Genomic DNA, 27849 nt, shown 5'->3' on the forward strand with positions numbered 1-27849 from the left:
GAATCACTAGTATCAAAAAAGACAAAAAATCAGAGGTGTTGGTGAGAATGTGGAGAAAAAGGGATCTTCATTATTATTGGTGGGAACATAAATTGGTACTACAAATAGAAAACAGTATGGAATTTCCTCAAAAAATTAAAAGGAGAAATATCATACAATCCACTAATCCCACTATTGGGTATTTGGGAGAACAGAAACAGTAATTTGAAAGGATATATGCACCCCTATGTTTATTGCAGCACCATTTACAGTAGTCAGAATGTAGAAGCAAACTAAGTGCCTGTTGATAGATGTGAATGGATAAGAGGATATGGCATATATATATAAAATGAAATGTTAGTCATAAGAAAGAATTAAACCTTAGGCATTTGGTAACTCAGTCAGTTAAGTGTTTGCCTTCCTCTCAGGTCATGACCTCAAGGTCCTGGGATGGAGCCCTGCATCTGGATTCCCTGCTCAGCAGTAGGGTCTGCTTCTCCCTTTGCCCCTGCCTGTCCCACTCCCTTGCCCCGCCCCCAACTTGTCTTTTCTCGCTCACTCATAAATATATAAAATCTTAAAAAAAAAATAGAATAAGATCTTACTATTTGCAACAACTTGGATGTTGTTAGATCGACCTAGAGAATATTATGCTAAGTAAAATAATTCTGACAAAGACAAATACCATATGATTTCACTTATATGTGGAATCTGAAAAACAAATGAAAAGAAAAAGAAAAAAACCCAGAAACATATCTATTAATACACCCAACAAACTGGCGGTTGCCAGAGGGGAGGGATGCAGAAGGATGGATGAAATAGGTGAAGGGGATTAAGAAATACAAACTTCTATGTTTAACTTTTAAACTCTCAAACTGTTTTACAGTGGCTGGACCATGTTAACATTCCTACATTTCTCTATATCCTTACCAACCCTTGTTGTTTTATGATTTTCTTTTTCCTACAGCTGTCCTAGTGGGTGTAAAGTTGGTATTGTAGTTTTGATTATGTTTTCCTAATGACTAGTGATGTTGCATATGTTTTCATGTGGTTGGTGACCATTTGCATATCTCTTTTTAAGTCCTTTGTCTATTTTTTAACTAAGTCATCTTATTATTGTAAGAATTTTTAAAATATTCTGGATATTAGACCCTTATCATATTTGCAGATGTTTTTCCCACTCCAAAGATTGTCTTTTTACTTTCTTGATAATGTCCTTTGACACACAAAAACTTTTTTTTTTAATATTAGACTTCATTTTTGGGGTGCCTGGGTGGCTCAGTGGATTAAGCCGCTGCCTTCAGCTCAGGTCATGATCCCAGGATTCTGGGATTGAGCCCCACATCGGGCTCTCTGCTCTGCAGGGAGCCTGCTTCCTCCTCTCTCTCTGCCTGCCTCTCGCCGACTTGTGATCTCTGTCAAATAAATAAATAAAATAAATCTTAAAAAAAAAATATTAGACTTCATTTTTTAGAGCTAAAGCTTTAGGTTCACAGCAAAATTAAGCTGAAAGTATACAGTTCCCATATCCCCCGTCCCTCCACACACACACAGCATCCCCCACTGTCAATATCCCAACCACAGTGGTGGATGTGTTACAGGTAACGTATAAACACCTAAAGTTTTTAACTGAAAGCTTTTTTTTAAAGGATCAGTTTTGTTTTCCTTTTTCATATATAACATATTTGAAATGGGGAATAGAGTCGTGCTACATATTAATTGAAAGAAGAGTAATAAAACAATTTCGTTTTATGACATTCTTCCTTAGAATCTAAGTTCTAAAGTATACTGAATGTGAAATGAAAAACAGGCTATTTTTTAAAGTTTTATTTTTATTTAAATTTAGTTAACATAATGTATTAATGGTTTCAGAGGTAGAGGTCAGCAATGCATCAGTCTTACATAATACCTGGTGCTCAGTATATTACATGTCCTCTTTAATGTCCATCCCCCAGTTACCCCACCCTCCACCCCACTTCCTTCCCCAACCCTTAGTGTTTCCTATGTGTAAGAGTCTCTTGTGGTTTGTCTCCCGCTCTGATTTCATCTTTTATTTTTTTTCTTCTCTTCCCCTATGATCCCCTGTTTTGTTTCTTAAATTCCACAGTCAATGAGATCATTTGATAGTTGTCTCTCTCTGATTGACTTATTTCGCTTTAGCCTAACACCCTCTACTTCCATCTATGTTGTTGCAAATGACAAGATCTTTTTATTTTTTGATGGCAGAGTAGTATTCCAAAAATTAGGCTATTTTTGTGTACACGATAGTGGAGGTCATCCTATGGTAAGAATGCCATAGGATAGTGGAACCATAAAAATATGTGGGACTATATTGTGGTACCATAAAAATATAAAAACCTCTTGGTTAATCTCAAAGATGTTCTTACCTTAAGATAAATTTTACTTTATATTTTATGAAAGTAATGTTGAAATATTTGAAATGTATCAGAAAGTATAAGGAAAAAAATACATAAAATGCTCATTTTAGGTAACTACTGCTCAGTTTTGTCAGTTAAAGTTTCTCAGAAGGCATTTCCTCATATATGTACAACTGAAGCCCTGAAGAGTAGTTTCTAAAACATTAGTTACCTCAGTGTTTCTTTCTGCCATGATAGGTTTTTCATAGCATCGTTCAAGTTTGACTTACTTGAAGGGTTCTAATATTTGTTTTTCTTTGAGGTAGTGGGATTAGGGTATCAACCTCTCTTGTGAGATAATGAACTGAGGGACATGGACAAGACAAATATGAGCAAGCCTGTTGACTTACAGTCACATTAGTGGGGAGCAGCCTGGGTCTCAAAGAATTAGAATATGAAGGAAACTAGGAGTGGGGCCATAGGAAAAGTACAAGAACTGTGGCAGTTGAGGCAGTGGGGCTGGGGGCACCTGGGTGGCTAAGTCAGTTAAGCTTCTGACTCTTGATTTCAGGTCATGATCTCAGGGTTGTGAGATTGAGCCCTGAGCATGCAGGTCCTTGCTCAAGTGGAGTCAGCTTGGGATTCTCTCTGTTCCTCTCCCTTGTCTCCCCCCCCATATACCATGCACTCTCTCAAATCTTTAAAAAACAAAAACAAACAAACAAATGCGTGGTGTCAGTAACCATGCATGGTTGGAGATCAGATAAAACTCTGTGGCAGAAATGGACCTTTGTGACAGACTTTTTGAAGCTTAACTTGAATTTTGACAAGAGATACTGGGGTGGACCTTCCAAGTAGAGAGAATGGCATGAAAAAAAAAAAAAAACAAGACACAGCAGCTGGAAATTATCTAGTATATTTGGAGAGGAAATAAGGATCAAATAATTCATTCTGCCTTTTTAGAAGGTATAATAAATTTGGAGGGTAGTGAGAAATTCATTTGAACTATCTCACTACAGACCATGAGTATCATTTATTTGAAGTTTAAATAACATAGATGCATAGATGTGATTGATACACAGCTTTTTGTTACTGTTTTGTTACTTTCTGTTAAAATGTTACTGTCAGTGATATAGGATAAATTAGAAATATGGTGTGGACCAGCAAGTCTCTGTTTTAGTAATATAAGAGATCAATCCTGTGAACAGTATTATGAAAGGAGAAGGGGGGTATGGTCTTATGTACGGAAATATACCCAAGAATGAATAAACCAAATTTGTAACTGACTAAGCAGTTCAACTTATTAAAAGAAAGAAAATGCTATTTTATTTGGTAGAGGTATTCTGTGGATAAAAAATTATAGGACAGTTTCTACTAGTAACTGGTTTGAACTTTACCTTTCATTCTTACCAGTATGATAGAAATTAATCTTCCAATCTGCACCAACCCTGAAATTACCTCAAACCACTAACTTAAATACCTCTGTGTCCTTATACCTTACCTTCTCAGGTACACTCACTGCCCCTCTTCTGCCTCTTTTGAGACATCTAGTCCCTTGCTTGGCTTCCTCAGTTTTTAAAAAATTTTAAATTTGCATTTATTTATTTATTTTTTTTGGCCTTCCAATAGTTTTCACCTGCCTTCGCTTACCTTCTTTTCTAGATTGCATGCTGCTATACATCTTTAATATTTCTTTTACACATTCTTTCTTCTTCTGTCTTTCATTCATACATGCCTGTCAAGTTCAGCCCTGGATGAACTCTGTCATCCGCCATATATTGATTTCTGTATCCAAACTGTTGAGTTCTCTTAGAGATGATCATTTAGATAGCTTGATAACTTGATAAATTCATGGACACCAATCTCAACTAGGTTCTCAACACTGCATGGAAATTTGACAGCATCTCTGTCCTTAGTTCCCTCTCCCATACTCCGTAACACATTTTCATTCTCTCTCCAGTTTTCGTTCTGCTTCCCTCCTTAGCAGAAGATGATGTGCAATATAGTACTTCATAGAGAAGATGGAGGCCTTCAGATATAATTCCCTCAATAGTGTACCCCTTCTAATTTATAAATCTGCCGGTCTTAGGGCTTATACAATGTTTCTTCCCTGGGTGATAAGGTGAAATTCTACAACTTCTGTATAAGGCCAGGTCATCTTCTTGCTCTGAATCTTGTTTCCTTCTTTGTCCTGAACCCTGTTGCAGTCCATTATCCCTTTTTATCTCTTTGATACCGAATTCTCTGTCTCTCTTTCCCTCTCTCTACTGGATCCTTAATCTCAGTATTCAAACATATTCTCATCTTTAAAAAACAAAACAGATCAAAGCAAATTGTGAATACTCTGAAGCCTCCTGGGCCTCCTATCCTTTGTTGGCTACTATCCTGTCTCTTTTTTATGTAGTCTTTTTGAAACACGCAGATTGTTCACTGTCTTACTTCCTCATTGGTCTACTTCAGTCTGGCTCTAGCCTCACCTCTATGCTGAAACTGTTTTTTGCCAAAATTACCAGTCAATTTCATGTTGCTGTATCTCATGGGCAGGTTCCAGTCTCTCTCATTTGATCTCTCAAACCATTCAACACAGTTTACAATTTCCTTTGTGGAGCATTTCCATTCCATGGCTTCTGTGGCACTAAACCTTCTTGTCTTCTCTACTTACCTTCAGTTTCCACTTTCATTGGACCTTTTAAATGTCAGTGTTTTTCAGGGTCCGATAGAAGAGGAAGGGGCAGTCACTGTAGTAATCAAGTCTGCTTATTTCAACCTTTTATGTGTATCTGAGATTGGTTTTGTTCTTACTGCTTCTATTCTAATCTAAGGAGCTGTCGTCTTTTAACCTGGGCCACTGTGTGATTCTTCCTCCCTGGCTGCCCTGGATTTGCTCTTGCTGCCTTCTGTACATTCTAAAAATTAATTTGACTCTCCTGTCTTTTTAATGGCTTTACATTTATTTGGAAGATAATGTATACTTGTTAACCTTGTCTCTTGGATGCTGCACAGTTTGGTGTAGGTCTTCCTCCAATATCTGATACCATATTACCCTTACTTTTTTCGCCTTTTTAGCATCTGCAGCAGGATAGTCCTTTTACTTCATGGCCTTCCCTCGTCATGTTTTCTGCTTGTAATCCTTTCTTCACCATATTCCTCTGACTCACTTGTGTATATTAATTTAATTTCCTTGGATAGGTTATACATTTCTTGAGAGCAAGAGTCACATTTATGCTTTTTGTGAATGTTCAGTTTAGCATAGTTTTGAATACATAGTAGCTGGTAGTAAATGTTGGTTTTTTTGATAGCCAGACGTCAGAGAATACTGGGAAATGAGTATATGCTCCATATGGGCAGGGGTTTTTATCTCGTGCGAAGTGGTATCCTTGTTGTTTAGAACAGTAGTTAGCATGTAAGAATTTAAGTGTTAGTTGAATGGAAGGGTAAACGAATAAGAAAACTGTCTCCAATAGAGGTAGCAGAACCAATCCATATTAGAGTTTTGATTCTTCCAAATATGGGATGGGATCGTGTATCAGTAAAACATTTCTACTTTTACTGCAGAAATTATGAGATTAGAGACTCTTAAGAGAAGATGAGGCTGAGAAATATAATTTCAGTGGACACCCCAAGTCTACTACTCTTTAAAGCATAAAGTCTTGAACTCAGGCTTTTTGTTTTTTTCATTTATGAAAAATTTCAAACACAAAAGTAAGACTAGGATTTCAATATGACTTAATTCAGAGATAACTGATTCTTTGTTTTCAAATAGAGACAAAAGAACCTAAAGATAATAAGGAAGTATCAAATCCTGATGATTTGGAACTCGAGTTGGAGAATCTAGAAATTAATGATGACACCTTGGAGTTAGAGGGTGGAGATGAAGCTGAGGATCTCACAAAGAAACTTCTTGATGAGCAAGGTAAGTTTTATTTTGCTAACAATTTAATTCTTGATTAATTTTTATACACAGAGCTCCTGCTTGACTCTTTAGTTCTCTATTTTCCTATTCTTTCCAGGCCATCACTTTTTTGGAATTTGATTTGGAATAGAAACATAATATGTCCCATGTAATGTGAATACATGCTTTAATGATCATCCAAATTCTCAATATCTTAATAGATATTTCTTCTGCATCTAAGTTTGTCCTGAATTTAATTTATGGTATGATCTTTACAGTCTTAACATAAAAGTATTTGAAAGTTTTTCTAAAATGGTTGAGAGATAAAAAGACAATTAGTAGATCAGTTTGTTATAATTTTGTTTTTATAATTGAGTAATATTTTATATTTAGTAAAAAAAAAGTTTTTTGTTAATTACTCCCTAAATACTTCCTATTAGTTTTTTTTTTAATTAGTTAGGACTTTTTATTGAAGTTCAGTTAACATACAGTATGTTATATTAGGGACAGGTGTACAATATGATGATTCAGTGATTCTGTACATTATCGGTGCTCATCATGATGTCTCCTCCTGATCCCCCTTATCTATTTTATCTGCCTGCCCAACTGCCTCCCCTTTGACAACCACCAATTCTCTGTATTTGAGAGTCTTTTATGTTTGTCTCTTTTTTCTTTGTTTGCTTGTTCTGTTTCTTAAATTCCACATATGAGTGAAATCCTACATTATTTGTTTTTCTCTGACTTACTTCACTTAGCATTATACTCTTTAGGTCCATCCATTTTGTTGCAAATGGCAATATCTCATTCTTTTTATGGCTATTAGCAATATTTAATATATATATACACACATATATATGTACCACATCTTTATCCATTTATTAGCTGGGATTTTTTTTATTAGAAGGATACCTTTTGTCGGTATTGCTTACTTCTCTATTGTCTTCATTGTTTCCTACTGCAGATTTTTTTTTTTAAGACTTTATTTATTTATTTATTTATTTAACAGAGAGATAGAGTACAGGCAGGCAGAGGCAGAGGGAGAAGCAGGCTCCCTGCGGAGTAAGGTGCCCGATGTACTCGATCCCAGGACGCTGGGATCATGACCTGAACCAAAGGCAGCCGGTTAACCGACTGAGCCACCCAGGCATCCCTACTGCAGATTTTCTTTTCTCCATGTCATGAAGGGAGGGTGGGCATGGTTGGAAGCTGCCCTAGGCCCAGGTCCTATCAGCTATTAACATCAAAGGACAAGAGAGTCTCTCTCAGTATCTATACACAAGTGTCATGGAAGGATTTGGCTAGTGGTTGCCTGTGGCTAAGAGGAAGGCAATATGCTGTGCTGTGGCTGTGCTCTTCCCTATCAGAATCCCATGGGTTGCCTTCAAAGGCAAACAAGTGATGGGAGGGCTGTTATTACTTGAAGACATGGGGGTGGGATGCTCAGCAGATAAAAATAACAAATTTACTATAGAACTATATGCAATTTATGTTTGAGTTTTTATGTCTAATGCAAAAATTTGCCTTTTCATATTTGATACCTGAAAGCCTACCTGAAATCTTTAGGTTCTGATTCTAGATAATACCCAAATATTAGGGTAATAGCTTCCATTTTTCATAAAAATGTTTTCATAAAAAGGCTTCCATTTTTTCAAAAAACTCCAGATTATCTATTTGCCAAATAACTTAAAATTGAATGTTTCTATTCTTGTCTGTATTGTCTCTTTGTATTTTTTTAACCTATTTAAAAAATAATTTTATATTAGAACAAGAGGATGAAGAAGCCAGCACTGGATCTCATCTCAAGCTCATAGTAGATGCTTTCCTCCAGCAGTTGCCCAACTGTGTCAACCGAGATCTGATAGACAAGGTATAATTGTCATGGTTTAACTTTATGCAAGCTCATAGACCTTGTGGGATAGCTCTAATTAGGAACACCTGTGCGTTTTGGACAGTTTTTGCCATAGAATGAACTATGTTTTCAAGTGGACTCTTGGGAATCCAAGATAAACATAGAAAATTGGATCTAATTTGTAGATGTTGTCTCTTAGTGTGAAACTGTGTCTAGAATTGGCTTCATGCTTCTCCCCTTCATCTAGGGACCCCACAGTTTGAAAAATATGGTTTTAGACCCGAAATTCTTAAAGTATGCTTTGTCAGTTTCTGGAGTCTTCTGAGGTGCTTTCATGAGGTTTGTAAAGTTAAAACTCTTTTCATACCAAAACTAGGGTCCCCCCCACCACTAGCCTTGCCTTTTCATTGTTTTTGACATTTGAAAAAGCAACTGGCAATTTAGCATGAGTGGGTGAAAACTGTGCTAGTAGCCTTTGTATTCTTTGCTGCCATGATTTGCAATTAAAAATAGAGTGCTACTTTCACTTAAGACTCTCCTTGATGACTGTAAAAATTTATGATTTTATTTCATTTCGATCTTTGAATGCACATCCTTTTAATCTGAAAAAAAATGGGACTTCATATAAGGCACTTCTGCTTTCTCAAGGTTTTCTTGGGAAAATAGTTGTGTGATTGAGTTTCGAGTTGAACTAGTTGCTTTTTTCATAGAATACCATTTTTACTTGAAAGAAGTGATGGACAGACTGTTTACTCAGACTTGGGTGTTTGGCAGACAGTTTTCCAACATGAACAAGGTGATCCTGTCACTTCAAGGACAGCAACAAAGTATTTATTACCAATGAAGGAAAATTCTAAACAAAAGTTAGAATTTTGGGATACTTAGGTCTACCATGACAAGCTTGATACCTTCCCAATTGTTTTCTGAAGAGATTCATTGATGAGACTTTCCTGATGAGATTGGCAATTATATTAAATAATGTAATTTTATATATATAAAATTATGTCTATGGAAGATCTGCATCACTCAGTGAACCATTGTTCTAAGTGACCATGAGACCGTGTTCACAGAATCTTGCTTGGCTTTTAAAGTTTCACTCAAAAATACAAGTTAGACCAGTGGATTTTAATGTAGCATGAAAAATTGATTTATATGGTTTTGGTTCCACATTGCAACTAACCGTTAGGAAACTACCACTTGTCAAGTTTTGGGGTAGTATCAGAGAATATCTACAATTATTGGAAAGTATACTAAAGTACACCTCCCTTTTCTAGCTATGTATGTATGTGAAGTTGGATTTTCTTTATTTACTTCATCCTAAAAAAAAAAAAACACATCATGACAGACTGAATGTATAAGTAGATACAAAAATATAGCTGTTATCTAAAAAGGTACCACTTTTGGCACTAAATTATTTTCATCTTGAAAAGTATATAGTTATTTCCAAAAACAAGTAACAACTAATAGATTTATTGGTATTTTTGAGTGAAATGATATTTTAAAAGTCTCTCAATTTTAATTTCTAATACAGTAAATGATGACAAATGTAACCCATAAACAAAGTTCTTTCAGGTAAAGGGCTTTCAAGACCCAAAGTTTGAAAACTTGCTTTAAGCCATTTTTTTTTTTTTTTTTTGGTCAAAGTATAATATAATCATTTTTTCCCCATAATGGTCTGACAGTCTCCTGTGGAGAACTACAGAAGTTAAGTTATTTTTCAGCTTTGAACTCGTTTAGTCCTCCTTCGAATAATTTTAGATGTATTTCACTAACTATTCATATAATCAAGTAGGCTTGAAACTGTTTCCAAATTGGCTTCTTGGAGTGATTAGGTCATTGTACAGTTTTCAAAAACTTATTAGCAAGTTTGAAATATGAATGAATATTTTCTCTGCCAAATTTTCATATATTTATTCATGTGACATAAACAGAGGATGATAGAGAGATACCTTGACACTCCTGCTTCATCCCCATACCCCATTTTGAGTTGTATCATGAAACTTGAAGGTGAGAAGGAACTCACCAGTTTTGTATATAGTAGCATTATTGTAATGCGTGTTCATTGGAAGTTATCCTCTAGCGCCCTGCTCAGTATTAAGAGTTATTGCCAGTAATGACTGTATAGTAAATTCTGAGTTAGCTCTCTGAGGGTCACGTGGGCCACTCCTCCCTATTGGACCCCAGTTTGTTCCTCTGGGGATTTTTCCTCTGGGGAGTTAGCGTCCTCATGAAAGGAATTTTCCTCCATATACACTCACAGATGTCCAAGTGGCTTAAAAAGAAAAGTACCTGGGAAACAGAAAAATCCAAGAATTCTTTGAATTCAGTAATTATGTAACACTATAGAAACCAGAGTGGAGATTTGGGTAACTTCTGTGAGTAATGTCATTCATGGTGATGTTTGTTTATTATTTTTTATTAATGTTTATTTCTACATACATTTGATGATCATAAGAATTTATTTTTACTTAATAAAATAAGAAATGATTATTGAACTTCCATTGACCCAAAATGTTTTGAAACAAGTTTTCAGAGTACTGCTTATTGAGTTGCCAGTCAGCAGTTGTTCCTCAGGCAGGTATATGCCACTAGAGAGAGACTCTTTGCTTCCGTTTCTCCCAAAAGGACAGGACTGGTTAAATCTAAGAATAATATGCATATGAAACTTTTCTCTTTTTAATTTTCTGAAATTTAATAATTCTAACAATTTTATACTCATCTTGTCTTTTATTTATTCTGTATACTTAGAGTAGTAGAACCCCTACTGTGTGTTAGGCGTTGGAATGCTTTAAGGACTCCTGATCTGTGGAGAGTTTTGAATATTGTAGGTTTTTTTTCTCCACCTAACTGGCCTTTGATTATTGTGCTAGGTGAAGTGATTATTGCTTTTTCTGTCTTTCTAAAATTTATTAAGGTAGAATATGCAAAATATTTACGTATTTTAAAGGACAGTGTTCTAAAGTAATCACTGAGATATATTTTATGTTTCGTGTTTTCAAATTTGTAGTGAAACATAAGCCATTATTGGCCTTTTAAAATGTTTCTTAATATTTTCAAAAATATTGATTTGAGAGTTTGTGTCTGTATGCGAACTTTTCCAGTGTTAACCTGTTTTATTTTCTGAGTACATGACTTTGGGGTTTCTATTTATTAGGTCCAGAATTTTTCAGTGTTGCAAATGGGTGAATTGATTGTAGGAAATTTATTGTATTTTCTCCTTTCTCTTTGTTATTTTATTTGCTATGAGAAGCTTTAATGTTATAAAATGTAAGCTTTAATAACGTTGATTATACTCTCTTTACAAGTAGAAGAAAATTCTAAATTGATTTTTCTGTCTTGACTAATTTTGATGTACAGTTTTGATCTTGGTGAATACTGGGAATGTGAGTTAGTGTCCCAGGTTTGAATCTAATCAGTGTTAGTTGTGCTATTTCCTCAAAAGATTTAACCAAATGGGAGATATTTCAGTGTGTTCTGTCAATAGTGAAGAGTAGAAATCCTTAATAGATCTGGAACTTGTGGATCCTTTATGTGCATCTGATAATCAAGAAACTAAGGATTGGGATTATTGATAAAATAATCATTATATTACATGTGAACCTATGGAAGGACAATATTTGAAATCCTCAGAAGTATATTTAAAGGTAGTTTATTCCTTTTAGAAGTGTGACTTCCTTATTTTTCTTAAACCAAATATACTGAAAATCTTTAACATTTTAAAATATATATGCCTATGTTTTAAAAATACCAATTACTCATATTTTTGCTTTCCTCTGGCTTCCTAGAACACATACCTCTCTCAGCTTTTCTTTTATGCTTAATTGTCAGACATAGTGATGAAATACTGAACACTTCTTTGTTCTTGCTGTATGGAATGGTAGATTGCTGCACCAGATAACAGGTGTGGGTATTTTTTGTAATCCTGTGATGTTTTTTCTTTAAATTGTTGAATCTGACTGTTGACGCTAAACTAAAACTTCTTAGTCAATGCTTAGGCACTTATTTTTACATGTTCCTGAGAATAATATATACCTTTCTCTCATTTCTAGTTTATCTCTGTTCATTTTTGATTATCCTGATTAGTGGCAATAATTTTCTTGGTTTTTGGTAACTTTTCTTGCTACTTTCTAATTCTGTCAGAATATTTTTCCAGTATTAATGGTGATTTACTTGACATCAGTGAGCTCAGAGGCATTAATTGCCATTTCATATAAATATTTGCCAAACAATTTGTGGCAGGTCTTCAGTCCACTCACTTGGTTTCTGTTTGTAACGCTAGGTTGCAACTAAAAAGTTTATGAGACATGTATTTTGAGATCTAAAAAGAGAGAAGACTTTAAACTTCAGTGATCTTTTAGTTTGGCATATGCTTACAAATCTAGTGTTCTAAAAGTATTTTGAAATGCTTAGGAGCAAGTAGAAGTCCTTTGTAGCATGCATGGTTTCTGCTTTCATTAGCTAAATTGAAAAAAAAAAATTTTTTTTTTTTTTTTAGAAAAAAAATTTGCTTTTTTCTCCTTTAGGCAGCAATGGATTTTTGCATGAACATGAATACAAAAGCGAATAGGAAGAAGTTGGTACGGGCACTCTTTATAGTTCCCAGACAAAGGTAGGTACTAAAAACCAAAAAGCAATTTGTTAGTGTTTTTATGCTGTAGTGATGATTGTAAGATAAATGTTTTCACTCAGCTCTCTCTTTAAAAACATCTCTTGTCAGCAGACATTATTATTTTTAGCATATTTTCTGGAACTTTTTTCTTGTTGATTTCTGTTCTTTTGTTCATTAGTTTTAGTGGAAATATTTTTTCTAATGCTAATCTATTATTGAAGAGAAAATGTTTGAGAATAATAGCAACCTAAGAGTAGTAATAACTTAATCATTTCTAGAAGCAGTTGGTTTACGTTTTTGCCTCTGCGAAGAAAAAAATAACAAAAGGTATATAAGTTTTTTGGAGAGTTTTTATTTTGTATAAGGATCAGACTAATTTAGTGTTTCTAATTTTTGCAGTTGTATTTAAATGAAAAGTTCCATGTTTTTGTAATTATGATAGTTTAGAATTGGAAGTTATATTCATGATTATGTTGCTAGTTATTCAAGCAGCATATTAGTTGCATAATGCTTTTAGAGAATAATAATGCTGTAAATTACACTAACTTAATGATCCTGAAATATGGAGGACCACTCAGTCTATTGACCTTACGAACGGAGGAGATGTTTTTCTGTTTATTCAACAGTGAGTAATTAAGTAATTTTGTTCACTGTTATGATGATTACATACCACATAGCTAATGTAGATACTTCCCTAGAAAGTAAGGGCTCTGAGGGATTTTCATTAGGTCCATTTGTTGGTAGAGGCCCATAATCTGTTGATAGAAGGTTTCTCAGTGAAACCAAGTCGCTGCTTCTTTTTCTTTCATACTGGTTTTTGCCTCCTGCCAGCATCATTATTATGAGCATTTGATTTTTCATCTTAGTGGGATAAGAGAGATGGAATGTATTAATAATAATAATTAAGCATTCTCTAGTTGAGAAAGTCATGTACATGAATATTTTTATAATATGCATTTGATTTCATCAAATCTAAGGTGCCATCAGTTATGAAGTGCACCATTATGTAAAACTAAGAAAAAATAGTGCTGTTATTGTTAAACCCTTAATTCTGAGACACATCCCACTTTCATGTATTTGTAAGTGGGAAAAAGAGTATGCCTCTCATTGATGAAAATTCAGATACTTTTTCCTCAGTATCTTGGACTGATTTTTTTCAAGTGGTTCTCTTCTTATAAAGTGGAAATTTATTTTCAGATTTCTTTCAACTCTATTTGAATGAAGAAATAGGTATTAACAATTATTTGAACTTAATATAACACAGAATAATCCAAAGTTAGCAAAATAAAAGTCTTTGTTTACAAAAGAAATCATGCAGTGATGTTTAAATAGTTTGCTTACAAAAGAGCATCCTGTCTCCCTTCATCCCTACTCTGTCCTCTTCCACCATACTCTTCCCCTCCTCAGGTGGCCCACCCCCTAAGAAGGCCCTCAAAAACTGCATATTATTATTTGGTCTTTGCTAGTTGTATCCTTTATAACTCACTTTATCTGCTTAGCTCATTAAATAGCTGCAAATTAGATGTACTTGGAATCTGCTAGAAATGTAGACTTAAAGGTAGTAGTAAGTGACAATTTATGGTTTGAGAGGAGAGGGAAAAAGTAAAGAGACAAGTGTATAGTATGCTAGAGCCATGAGGAAGAGACCTATATGTAGTCTTACATACCTGAAATTCAGTCCTTTGGGTTTTTTTTAATAATATACCTGAGTGATCAGAAAAGATTATGTTCTAAAATTTATTTATTAACTAATTCATTAAGAGTTTGCTATATTCTGTGCTAGATTAGTGTTAGAGATACACTAACAGGACAGATTAGGCTCTTGTATTCACAGAGCTTACAGTTTAGAAAAGAAGAAAGACAAAGACTTCTAAGTGCAGTTACCAAGAAGAATCAAAACAGCATGCTTTGAAGTATATAGCAAGTGGAACTGATTGATTTAGCCTGGGTAGTCTGAGAAGGCTGCCTGGAACAAGGGTCATTTAATGTGAGTCTTGAGAAAGGAATTAGCTAGGCAGGGATGGCTGGGGAAGGGGAGTGTAGAGAGAGCATTCTCGTGGAGGCAGCTGAGTGTGTGCAAAGAGCTAGAGACGGGAAAAGTGTTGCAAAAACTGCTTTCTTGTTTACCTGGATGTTGTCTTCTAGACTAAATAAGCTGCAGGGAGGAGGCCATGTTTACTTCTTTATCTCCAGCACTCAGTGTAATATCGGACAGGTAGAAGGTGATAAAATTACATACAATGGTATTTCATGCCTTATCTTATCTAGCCCCCTTTCAGCTTTAGACAGGAATTCTGTCCACTCTTCTCTTGCAAAATCCTGATCCTGATTTCTTCAATACCCTTCCCTCTTTCTGCTTCCAAGCCTATGTCTTCTAATCTGTATGGGATAATCTTTATTTTTTCCACTGAAAATTTCTGGCTCACCCTTTAAATCTTAGCCCAAGAGCTATCTTCTCTGAATAGCCATCTTCATTGCCATTATGTACATATAGATGCTCTTATAGCACTTTAAATATAACGTCTTTGTATGAAGAATCAGGTACATTTCCCAATATTGCTTTGCCACCTGTATCCTTACCAATCTGTATAAACTACAGGCTCTTTTAAAAGGGAGTTCTACCCCAGTGTCCATAACCCATTGGGGAGTGTATGTGCTTTGGTGAGTGCTGTGAATTGTGTAACACTGATGATTCCACAGATCTGTAATCCTGAAACAAATAATACATTATAAGTTAATAAAAAAATAATAAAAAATAAAAGGGTAAGATGTGGAAGGGGGGAAAAAAGGGAGGTTTTGGGAGTTCTTGCAGCACCTGGCTGGCTCAGTGGTAGAGCGTGCAACCCTTGATCTTGGATTGTAAGTTTGAGTTCCACATTAGGTGCAGAGATTACTTAAAAAATAAAAAAGAGAGTTTTGGATCTTTTCATTTTTTATATTTTCAACACGTATAGTTCTGGTAAGTGCTGAAATATTCCATGGATTAATGTTGGTCGTATGCAAATCTAAAATATCATTTTTAAAAATAAGTGAGGCATTTATAGGCTCAAAACCCAGAAGTATCCAACACTGTGCTGAAAAGTATCCTTTCCATCCTTGTCTCCTTTTACCCAGTTTCCACTTTTCCATTTGGAAACCCCTGTCTTGATTCTTATATATCCTTCTAAGTTTCTTTTTCATGTACAAGAAAATTTAATTATAAATTCTTTTATTTCTTGTTTTTTATACAAGGGCAGCTTACTGTACCTGTCATTCTGAACATTACTATTTTCATTAATAATACATCTTGGAGAGCTTTCATATCCATATATAAAGATTTCCCTTGTTCTTTTAAAGCTGCAGTGTTTCTAATTATGGATGTACTATATTTAACCATTTTGGACATTCCAGTCTGCCATTACAGACAACGCTGTGTTTGTACTTCCCTTTTCTTTTTTCTCCTCTTAAGCATGTCAGCTAGAGGTTTATCCATTTTTGTTTTTCCTACCAAAAAACCAGCTTCCAAATTACAATTTTTTCTACTGTTTTACTATTTTTTTACTCACTATTTTTGGCTTTTGATCTTTACCAATTCCTTCTCTCTTGCTTTCCTTCATTCATTTTGTTACTTTTTTGGCATTTAACATATTGTCTTGAGAATGGTCTTAGCTGTGTATTGTAGTTCTGACATGTGGTGATTTCTATTTTTGTTTTTTAGAAATTCTCCAATTTTAGTTTTAAGTTTCATTTTGTTCCCTAAGGAGGTATCTGAGAGGTTTGAAACTTCCAGATAGTGGGACTTTTTTTGTTCTGTTTTCTTGTCTGACTTGGTTAATAATTCATATTTTTACTACATTATGAATTAAAAAATACAGCCTAGACTTTCTGGATGTCTTTGAAATTTTCTTTATGGCCTATTACATAGTCAGTCTTCGTGAATATTCCACAAGCATTTTTTTTTTAAGATTTATTTATTTTTTTAAGATTTTAAAATTTATTTTAGAGGGAGAGCATGTGGGGGCACGGTGGGGCAGGACAGAGGGGGAGAATCTTCAAGCAGGCTGCATACTGAGCTGGGAACCCAATGCTGGGCTTCATCTCATGACCCATGAGATCATGACCTGAGCCAAAACCAAGAGTTGGACACTTAATTGACTAAGCCACCCAAGTGGGGGATGCCCCTCCCCACCAAGCATTTTTTTTAAAAAAAGGTTATGTTCTTTGTTTTTATAGTACAGAGTTAAATGTATTGGTCAGGGAAGTTTACAGTATTAAATTAACTTTTATTAAGTTTGTTTATTTTCTTGACTTTTTTTTTCTCTACCCAGGGGTTCTGGACTAAGGTGAATTAAAGACTGCTGTTAATGTGTGGTGTTTTCCTAATAACTGCTATGATTTCAGCTTTTTGAATGTTACTGTTGTTATTTAGTATGAAGATAAAACTTACACCTCACTGTGGACTGAGCCTTTTATCACTATAAAGTGTCATTCTTTGTCTTAATGCTTTTTTGGCCTGATACTACCTTATCTGGTATTAATTTCTTTTTCTCATACGCTTTTGACCTTCTATACTGACCTTCTATATTCAGTATTTCAGAATCACTTTATTTTAGTTGAGTCTCTCATATATTCTAGAATTGAATTTTACTTTGACGTATTTTCTGAAAAATATGTTTCTTATCATTAAGTTAGGCTATTTACATTTTTTTTTTTATTAGATCATGAGCTGGAAGTGGAGGTGGAGGGGAGGAACAAAGGGAGAAGGGAGAGGGATAAGCTGACCCCTGGCTGAGCAGGGAGCCCAACGTGGGGCTCGATCCAGGACCCTGGGATCATGATCTGATCTGAAGGCAGATGCTTAACGACTGAGCCACCTGGGCACCCTGTTTAATTTTTGATAAGATAGATATGATTGGTTCAAGTTCTGTTATATTATTTGTCTTTTTGGTTTTACTTTTGAAAAAGTCTTTCATTATGTAATCTGTATTGTTTTATTTGCCTTACAAATGTGGGTATTTGTATTTTCTGATTTGAGGAAGGTTTGTATTTTTATTTTAGTAGTTCCCTTCATAATTGTAGGTTTACTTCATGGTCAGTTATTTAGATAATCTTTGTTTTTCCTGCCACAGTGATGATGAAATTAGCTTGTGTTCTCTTCCTTTGTTCTTCCTTTCCTTACCCACCTGGTGTCGGTCTGTGATGTTACCTTCTTTGACATTTTCCTCTTTCAGTGTTAAGTGTGCTCAGACTTGAGTCATTTGGTTTGTCAGCTTTCAGTGTTAATTCTCTCGCAGTGCTCCAGGCAGGCAAGCAGCAAACTTACCAGACTTCCCCTTTTCTCTTCTCTTCCGTCTGCCCTCCCTGTTTTGTCTCCATGTTGATAACGCATCCTAATTTGTCACTCTAACCCCCTCTTTTGTTTTGTCTTAGTTCTACAGTTTAAAATACTCCATGTTCCCGGCCAGCCCTGTTTCTCTGGTTTTCTTAGTTATCTCTTGGTTTGCTGAAGTTCATCTTCTAATAATTTTCTCAAGAAGAGTTCTTGTGAAAAAATACCCCTTGAGGTCTTGTACATTCAGTGATGTGTCTGTGGATTGATTTCTTGAAGGACAGCTTAGCTAGTAGTAGGATTCATGGCTCATACTTTATCCCTTAAATACCTTATCGGTATTAACCCCAGTGTCATGAGACATTTGGTGTTACTGTGGAGAAGTTGTAGGCCAGCCTGTCTTTTTCTTTTTCTCCTGGGTGATTGACTTGGTCATTCATGTGGCTGCTCGAAACTCTTTCTCTAGTAAATCCAGTGGAGATCACAGATGGAGATTCCTCAGTGTTGTTGATCATTCTCCATGCCCTTTCAGTGTTCATATTGAATACTTCAGGGAAGTTTTCCCGATTTTCATCTTTAAGTATAAATAGATAATTGTTCTGTTCTCTTGTTTTGGTTTTCTTTCTTAGGTACTCCTAAAATCTCCTTTGCTTATTTCCAGCTACCGTATTCTTGCTAATCACTTCTTTCAGTGTCTTCTTTTAATCTTCTGCCTCTTAGTGTTCTCAAAGTATGTTCTTCCCTGTGCTCCCTTCCTCATTTCTTGTTTTGGGTTCATTTCGTATTTTTATTATTTTTAAAAGATTTTATTTATTTATTTGATAGAGAGATCACAAGGAGGCAGAGAGGCAGAGAGAAGGGGAAGCAGGCTCCCTACCAAGCAGAGAGCCTGATGTGGAGCTTGGTCCCAGGACCCTGAGATCATGACCTGAGCCGAAGGCAAAGGCTCAACCCACTGAACACCCAGGTGCCCCTCATTTCATATTGTTTTTTTTAAAAGATTTTATTTATTTATTTAACAAAGATAGACACAGTGAGAGAGGGAACACAAGCAGGGGGAGTGAGAAAGAGAGAAGCAGTGAGCCTGATGTGGGGCTCGATCCCAGGGCTCTGGGATCATGACCTGAGCTGAAGGCAGATGCGCAATGACTAAGGCACCCAGGTGCCTTCTCATTTCATATTTTTAAAATCACAGCAAAATGGCCAGAATTTTAATATCTTTTGTGGCAATATTTTTCTGGTAAAATTTGATACATTTTAAGGAACTTTTCCTTTTCTTCTTCTTTCTTTTTATTTTTGTAAATGCCCAGTGTGGGGCTTGAACTCATGGCCCTGAGACCAAGAGTGATCTGAGCCAGCCAGGCACCCCTCTGTATTTTTTAAATAAATTGTGATTAATAGTATTAATAAATAGATTTTGAAAAATTTCCCTGTTTGGATTAGCTCTCTGTTCACTTTTCACTTGTGGCTTCTGCTGTAATTTACCTTGCATCAAATCTGGATTGATTTTGGTAGCTCCATTCAAAGCTTATGCAACATTGGCATTTACTCTGAAAAATGAAGTTTACAGACTTCATCTTTTTTTTTTTTTTTTTAAGATTTTATTTATTTATCAGAGAGAGGGCGGGGGGGAGAGCGAGCACAGGCAGACATAATGGCAGTCAGAGGCAGAGGGAGAAGCAGGCTCCCTGCCGAGCAAGGAGCCGGATGTGGGACTCGATCCCAGGACCCTGGGATCATGACCTGAGCTGAAGGCAGCTGCTCAACCAATTGAGCCACCCAGGCGTCCCTACAGACTTCATCTTATATCGTTGCCATTACTTCCAGGATTGCCGTGGCATGAAAGGACAGTGTGTGACTTCAGCTGATTCCTGGGTACCTTGGACAAAAAGTTACACATCGTTTTCACTCAGTCCAAAGCCTAAGATGAGAACAATGACATTTGGAAAATGTAGGGAAGCAAGTGGAGCACTCAGGTAGCGCTGTTGCCGTTGCTTCAGATACACTCATAGGGATTTGTTTGAGGCCATTAAATTTTTATTTCTCTAGTAAGTAGTAAGTTTTCTCACTGAGAACGATAAAAGAGATTTTAAATATGGTTTGACTGATAGAGGGCAGTCTGTTCAGCAATGGAGTTTACAAGTAGCATTGACTGTTAACTCTTTACTGGCATTTCCATATTTCATACACATTTCAGATGAGCTGAGTTTTAGAAAAATCTCTAATTTATGTAAGAACAGATGTCTCATCTGTCTACTTTTCTAGTGTAAATAGTACTCTCTGGTCTTCTGTTTAGCTAAAACTTGTCTTGTTTATGTTCCTGAGTGACTTGGAAAGGCAAGGACTGTTTACACATGGTGAATTAGAGTCCCGGACAAGGTTGCTGCTTCCTGGTTAACTGTATATTTTTATTGATTGGAATAGCCTTTAATTTTGAAGGGCTTTTGTTGTTGTCCTTATCCCCGAGGCATCTTTCTATGTTACCTGCGTTATTTGGGTTGTCCTGAGGATTATAGCTTGGTCTCTAAGAGGCCAGAGTAAAAATAATAGTCAAGTGCCATTAAGTCTTCTCTCATTCCATTTTTCATTCTCTTTTTTTCCTTATTTCTTCTCTTCCCTTCTCTCATAGGCTCACAAACCCATCTCCATCTTTTATTCATTTTATTCATTCCGTCTTAAATAAAAGAGATGACTGATTGCCTTTAGGGGGAATGGGAGGAGGAGGGAACAAAGTAGGTTGGGTCTAGAGTGAGCCTGCTAGAATGTTCTCTTGGGTAGCCAGTTATTAGTGTATTAGGGGTAGCAGTTATTTGAGCCCTCTGGACTTGGGGACAAACTGGGACACTGGGAGAGAGGGCCAAGGAGATTCTTGACACGTTTTAGCTCTTGCTCTTATCTATCCCCACTGTCTGCTGTGTCCACATAGACTCTGTGGGACCCCTTTGATAAGGTGCATCTTTCTTTTTGGGTGGCATTTTCTCTCCCCCACCCTCCCCAAAGGACATGAATCCTTTTGAGCATCTGTGTGCACAAGATTCTTTACTATGGCCAGGATTCCCTCCTTCATCCAGCCCATCCTGCCTGAACTTGACCAAATACTGTGCTTCCCAAATCAGAATAAACTGTTTGTTGTTTGAGTGCCTGTGGCTGTGAGGGCCCAAAGGTTTTATATATACAGTGGACTCTTGAACAACATGGGGGCTAGGGGCACCAACCTTCTGCACTAAATTAATGTATAACTCTTGACTCCCCCAGAACTTAACTAAGGGCCTACTGTTGACCAGAAGCCTTACTACTAACATAAACTGTTGGTTAACATGTATTTTTTGTGTTATATGTGTTATATACTATATTCTTAAAATTAAGTAAGGTAGAGGCTTTTCACCTTTTTGGTGCAAGTGAAAAATCCTCTCTGGATTTTTTCCAGGTAGCAAAACCAGTATAGTTGCAGGTCTTAAGCAAAAGCAGAGTGGTATAACGTGAACTTTTGAAATGCAAGGGATCCCTTTATGTTTGTAGAGCTAGTGTCTGGTAGACAATGGCTGTCTTACCTAATCTGTATATTTTAGTTTAGGAAGCACTAAACTAGATAACTCTTAAGGTTCTTTATGGATCTTTTCTTAAAAAAAAAAAAAAGCTTTATTGAGCTGTAATTCACATACTATACAATTCACACCTTTGAAGTGATATATTCAGTATTCTAAATATCTATCACTATGATCAAATATTAAAACATTTTTATCTTGCCCAAAGAAACCTTCTATTAGTAATCAATCCCATACTTTCTCTGTCCACCTTTTCTCCTGCCCTAAGAAACCACCAGCCTTGGGGTGCCTGGGTGGCTCAGTGGGTTAAGCCTTCGGCTCAGGTCATGATCCCAGGGTGCTGGGATCGAGCCCCGCATCAGGCTCTCTGCTCAGCAGGGAGCCTGCTTCCCTTAATCTCTCTGCCTGCCTCTCTGCCTACTTGTGATCTCTGTCTGTCAAATAAATAAATAAAATCTTAAAAAAAAAAAAAAAAAAGAAAAACCACCAGCCTATGTTTAGTTGCTATGGGTTTGTCTATTCTGAGTGTTTCATATAAATAAAATACAGCATATGCCCTTTGTACCTAACTTCTTTTTACTTAGTATCGTGTTTTCAAAACTTATCCATGTTATAGCATGTATTAGAATTTCTTCCTTTTTAAGGCCAAATAATATTCCATGCAACATTTTGTTACTCATTTATCAATTGAGGGACAATAGGATGGTTTCCACTTTTTAGCTACTAGGAGTAATGTTGACATGACTGCTTGTGTACAGGTTTTTGTGTGAGTATTGTTTTCATTTCTCTCGGTGTGTGTCTAGGAGTGAAATTGCTGTGTCCTGTGGTAACTTTTTAATATTTTCAGTAATTGCCAGACTTTTTCCACAGTGGCTGCACTATTTTACATTCCCATGAGCCATGTATGAGGGCTCCAATTTCTCAATATCCTCAAAACACTTGTTATTGTCCCTTTTTTGCTTATAGCCATCCTAGTCTGAAGTGGTATCTTTCTGTGATTTTTATTTACATTTTCCTAATGGTTGATGGTTTTAAGCATGTTTTCATGTGCTTATTGGCATCTGTATGTCTTCTTTGGAGAAATGTCTGTTTAAATCCTTTACCCCCTTTTTAAAATATGTTATTTATTACTGAGTTGTAGGAGATCTTTATGTGTTCTTTGTATGTGTGTCTTATCAAAATAATTTGCAAGTATCTTCTCCCCTTTTGTGATTTGTCTTTTCACTTTCTTGGTGTCATTTGTAGCATAAAAGTTTTAAAATTTAATGTCCATCTGTATAATATTTTTTAAACATGTACAGTTTTTAAAGGTTCAGTCTGAAACTGTTTTTACTGTTAGTGTGTTTTTCCTTCATTAAATAAATAGTTGGCCAAAAAAAATCTTAGAAGCCTGGCATTTTATCTCAGCCTATTGAAGGGCTCCATAGAAATGAAATCTACGAGAAATTCCCTTTGATGTTTCATATCATTTTATAGTTAATTTGTAATTTAACTTTAACACTTATAATTGAAATTCTGTACAAAGTATTCACATCTTAGGTATACCTATGTATCCACCACCTAGATCAAGTTAGAGATTGGGCTTAGTATCTCAGAAAGGCCCCCTCCCCTAAACTAACTTTGAGTGTAAAGTACCTAGAAACGGCTTATTTATTCATTGTTCTGGTACAGTCGAACCCAATATTGGTTTTAATGACTTTGAAGTTGTATGAATTTCCAAGTTTTTACAGATGGATGATCAGAATCTCTTTAGATTTAGATTAATATAAACAAACTTAAGAGAATGAAGTGTTTCCCCTGATTCTTTCAACAGCTTTTCCTTAGTCTTTGAAGCGTGTTAGCATGTTATACCACCTGATGGCACTGTTGCACTGGGAGTGGAACATTGTGAAAAAGTCTTTAGGGCATTTGGTTGTTGATTTCAGAGTAACTGACTCCAACCTTTTGTTACGTGTCCTATGTTTTGAATCATGTGCTTGATTGTTTCAATGAAGAAAATCCTTTGTGTTCTTTTAATTGAATGGTGTCGGTATTCTTTCACATTCCTCCTTTTTCTAGGCATTTTTGAACAAGGTAAAATTAATACCTTCCAATACTTAAATTCTTTAGATTTTAAAAAGAAAAAAAAAGCTGGACATTTCTTTTAGAAAGCTGATTGATTATGACATAAAAACCTTTAAGAATTTCTTTTCTTTCCACTCAGTAACAAAATGTGTTTCTGCATTCTTTATTACTTATAGTTAATGCCTGGATGTTTACTACCTTGATGATCATTAACTGCTAGTAAGATACTTAAATGTGTGATTTAAGAGACCTTAAAATGTAAGCAAGGTTTTATTGTTTAAGAAAAAAATGTTATTTTTCAAATGGTTCACTCATTAACTGTTGGTAAAAATAATGCTCACTCTGAAGACAAAAATTGTTTTCAGAGGGAGGATCTAAGTTTATTTTCTAGTTGAATTGCAGAAAAGTCTAAAAATACATACCTAGCTTAAATTTTAATATAAATTTTACTCTTTACTTTCATTAAAATGTTTTATTTTGTGGTTAATACCTTTAATGTGGTTGGCATAGCATTTAGCACTCCATTCACTTGCAGCCTTGCATGCATAAAGGGGTAGAACAGGCAGAAAAGCATATTTAAGATGAATTAACATTAAAGAAATATGTAATTTATTACCTTATATACAACATGAGGGGTTTTATTTTGCGAAGTAATGGATGAACAGTCAAGAAATTGAAGATTTAAATAGGGCAGGGTGACATTTACTTTCAGCCGTCCTTTTAATTGTGATGGGTATAATGGAAAAGAAATTTTATTTATTTATTTATGTGTCTTATTTATTTATTTATTTATTTATTTATTTATTTGACAGAGAGAGAGGGAACACAAGCAGCGGGGAGATGGAGAGGCAGGCCTCCTAATGAGCAGGGAGCCTGATGTGGGACTCCATCCCAGGACCTGGGATCGTGACCCGATTTGAAGGCAGACATTAATAACTAAGCCACCCAGGAGCCCCAAAAGAGGAATTTTAGAAAGTGTTAGCTTGAGAAGAACTTGGTGAGCTTTATATGAGTAGAGGATTCCGAGAAAATAGAATAACTAACTTCACTTTCATGTGGCCAGAACAAAACCCAGGATTTCTAACTATCTTATCTGGAAAGGCGTAAAAGAGTTAAGATCTTCCAGGGAATCCTTAAACTATTTTTTTAAATCGCTTTGGAAGCTGAAAGCACTTACTTATTTGTTAGTTCACTGATAAGAACCTGAATGGATAGCACAGACTGGTTTCCTCTAGAAAGGTTAACTATCTCTTTCTTTTGGGACTAGGAAAAAGCTTTGATATAGATTGGGCTGATTTTGTAGAAGAAGAAAATAATGTAATAAAGTATAAGTGACTTGTCCAGGAAAAGAAGAAAAAGGAAATGATACAGTTAGGTCAAAATTTTTGTGCTAAGTGGATATAATCTTAAATTGTATTGAAATTTTTCAATAAATACATTGAGAAAGACAACCAAAATTAAAATTAATTTTAAAAACTCAAGAGCTATTTCTTAAAATCCAAATAGGGAAGCATTTAGAAAATTTAAACAAAAAGAACATTTAAAAGTTTAAGAAATGAGCCCGATGATATGCTGGAAATATTTTTTAAAGCACTTGAAACTAAATTTTGGGGGGAAAACATACATTTCCAAATTATTTCAAGATAAAGGAGACCTATGAAGTTATCAGTTAATTTTATCTTAAATAGAGTTAGACTGGATAGTTTTTTTTTTAATATGTTCTTTTTTTTTTAAGATTTTATTTATTTATTTGCCAGAGAGAGAGAGAGAGAGCAGCAGAGGCAGAGGGAGAAGCAGGCTCCCTGCCGAGCAAGGAGCCCGATGTGGGACTTGATCCCAGGACGCTGGGATCATGACCTGAGCCGAAGGCAGCTGCTTAACCAACTGAGCCACACAGGCATCCCTGGATAGTTTTTTTGAGTTCTTTCAGTCTTTTATGGAAAAGTGATTTTTCTGCTGTGTTGTTTGTTCTAAAGCATAGAAAAGCAAACTTGCTGTTTCCTACTATGAATATGCAGAATCTAACAAAGAGCAAGGGTTTGAAGGATTGGCCAGTCTCACTTTTGAATGTCCATATAAAAATTCCAAGTAAAAAACTAGCAAATCCTATTTAATAGTATAATAAATAAAAGTTCAGCAGGATCAGAGGATTAATTTTAGGATTAAAAAGATATTTTAAATAGGAAACCTATATATAAAATAAGAAAATATATGATTATCCTATTAAGTATATAAAATATTTGATAAGCTAGCTTTGATAAAATATAAAACTTGATGAAGTTTAATATTATTTTTATAAAAATCAGATGATCCTTCCTCAGAGTGGTGAAGAATATTTTTGACTAAAAGCTAACAGTAAACCTGGGGGAGCCCGGGTGGCTCAGTTGGTTAAGTGTCCAACTCTTGGTCTCGGCTCATTTCTCAATCTCAGAAGTTGTAAGTTCAAGCCCTGCATTGATCTCTGCACTGGGCATGGAGTCTGCTTAAAAAAAGAAAATAATTAATAAATAAACCTAATTGTGAGATACCAGTAATATTTACTTATCTAACAAATGTTTACTGAGCACCCACTGTGTTGTTGGCACTGTGTTGAATACTAGTTAACTGTTTCCCATGGAGTTTACTTATGTTCTGGTGGGGAAGGGTGACAAGGTAATAAACATAACAAGTAAGTAGATTATATAATATGTTAGAAGGTGAAAATGTTACTTTAAAAAAACAGTGCTGGGTAGAGAATTGGGGGCATATGGGACCTGGTGGATTTGTGGTTTCAGGGGAGTATTTGGAAGAAGTCTCATTGAGGAGATGAATTATTAGCCAAATAAGATTTAGCCTTTGTTAGGGTGTAAGTGTAGATATTTGGGGAAAGAGAAAGGCATCTTCCAGCTGAGAAAAGAGCCAGTGCGGAGGTTCTGAGGTGAGCTTCCCAGCCATGGGAGGGTTACCCAGGGCAGCTGAGACTAGAGGTTACAGAAGTACTATTTGAGAGAGTTAGAACCTGAGTCTCCTAACTCGGAGCACATTCCTCTTTGTTGTCTTATGACCTCAGCTCTTGTATTCACTTAATGTATTCTTCATTTTTCTGATTGGAAATTGTGGCAATTGTGGGTGGTAGAACGTAGGCATAGGTATAAGTAGTTTATTTGTATTTGGCGATTGGTTATGAACTGAAATGAAAAAGTATTTGTTGCTCAAGCGGGTTTGAAAAACAAATGAAAAACCAGATAATATATTCTAACAAAATGTATTACAATTATATTAAAATACAATATTCCAACCAAAGTTTAAAAATTTATAAAGTAAATTTGCTATTAGTGTGAATCTATCTGTTATGCAAGAAAGTTGAAGGTTCATTTGTCCTAGGCTTTTTAAGCTAATAGACATGAAGAAAATTGCTACTTATTTGTGAGAATATATCATGGGAACACTTCATTTTTATAATATCAAGGAGTAATGTGCCTCACATGTGCATATTTTCTGTATGACAGGAGCTTAACCTTCAGTTCATAAAACTTCTTAAATAATTCAAAGAAACATTTAAAGTAACATTTAACATTAAATATTTTTCGTTAGACCTTTATATAATGGATTGAACTTCTCATTGTTTCAGTAAAGAAAGGTGTGATGTCTTTAACAAAATTCACTGAGTCACTAATACAAAGCTACTATTTTCCTGACTTCTCAGCATCTGTTCCCTTATTTCTGAAATGGTAGTTAAAATATCCACCTTATGGGATGGTTATTAGGATCAACAAGTTCAATGAAGTATATTATTAGGTGCCTAGGACAGAGCCTGGCATGTAAGAACGAACTAAATGATAATTTTTAGAAGAAATTATAATGGTCAAAGAGGAATGCAAAGGTTTTTAGGCTCTTAGGTATGAATTTGAGCACTTCTCTCCACCTTTCAGATTAACCTCCATTCTTTCTTTCTTTGCTGTGTTTCTTCTTCCAGCTGAGCCTTAATCTGTCCATGCTTTGAATTTTGCAGATCTAATCTAAGCCTTGCATGGTGTGCGTATTTTTTCCTCTGATGATGAAACTGTTTTCATCACTATTCTGTAGTGATGTATTCAGGGATAACCTGTAGGATTTTTGTTTTTCTATTCTCCATGGCTGTGGGCTGCTTAGTTTTTTGAGCTTTTGTGTTGAATTTTTATAATTTTTAACTTCCTTTCTCACTGTTAGCTCCATATGACTTGATGCGGTCACTGCAGCTGCTTTTGTTAATTCCTCACTGCTGCTA

The 27849-nt window shown here is 35.5% G+C and overlaps 1 protein-coding gene across 3 annotated transcripts in view; it reads left to right on the forward strand.

Annotated features, from left to right (window-relative positions):
• UPF2 (UPF2 regulator of nonsense mediated mRNA decay) overlaps positions 1-27849 on the forward strand; it is a 109273-nt gene that overhangs the window by 27799 nt on the left and 53625 nt on the right. For all 3 annotated transcript variants that reach the window (XM_059404330.1, XM_059404329.1, XM_059404331.1), the window contains exons 6-8: positions 6100-6249; positions 7992-8095; positions 12601-12686. In XM_059404330.1, the coding sequence (XP_059260313.1) occupies positions 6100-6249; positions 7992-8095; positions 12601-12686 (340 nt within the window). The remainder of the gene's footprint in view (positions 1-6099; positions 6250-7991; positions 8096-12600; positions 12687-27849) is intronic.

This window comes from Mustela nigripes, chromosome 6, assembly GCF_022355385.1.
Source record: "Mustela nigripes isolate SB6536 chromosome 6, MUSNIG.SB6536, whole genome shotgun sequence".
In the NCBI taxonomy this organism is placed as follows: domain Eukaryota; kingdom Metazoa; phylum Chordata; class Mammalia; order Carnivora; family Mustelidae; genus Mustela; species Mustela nigripes.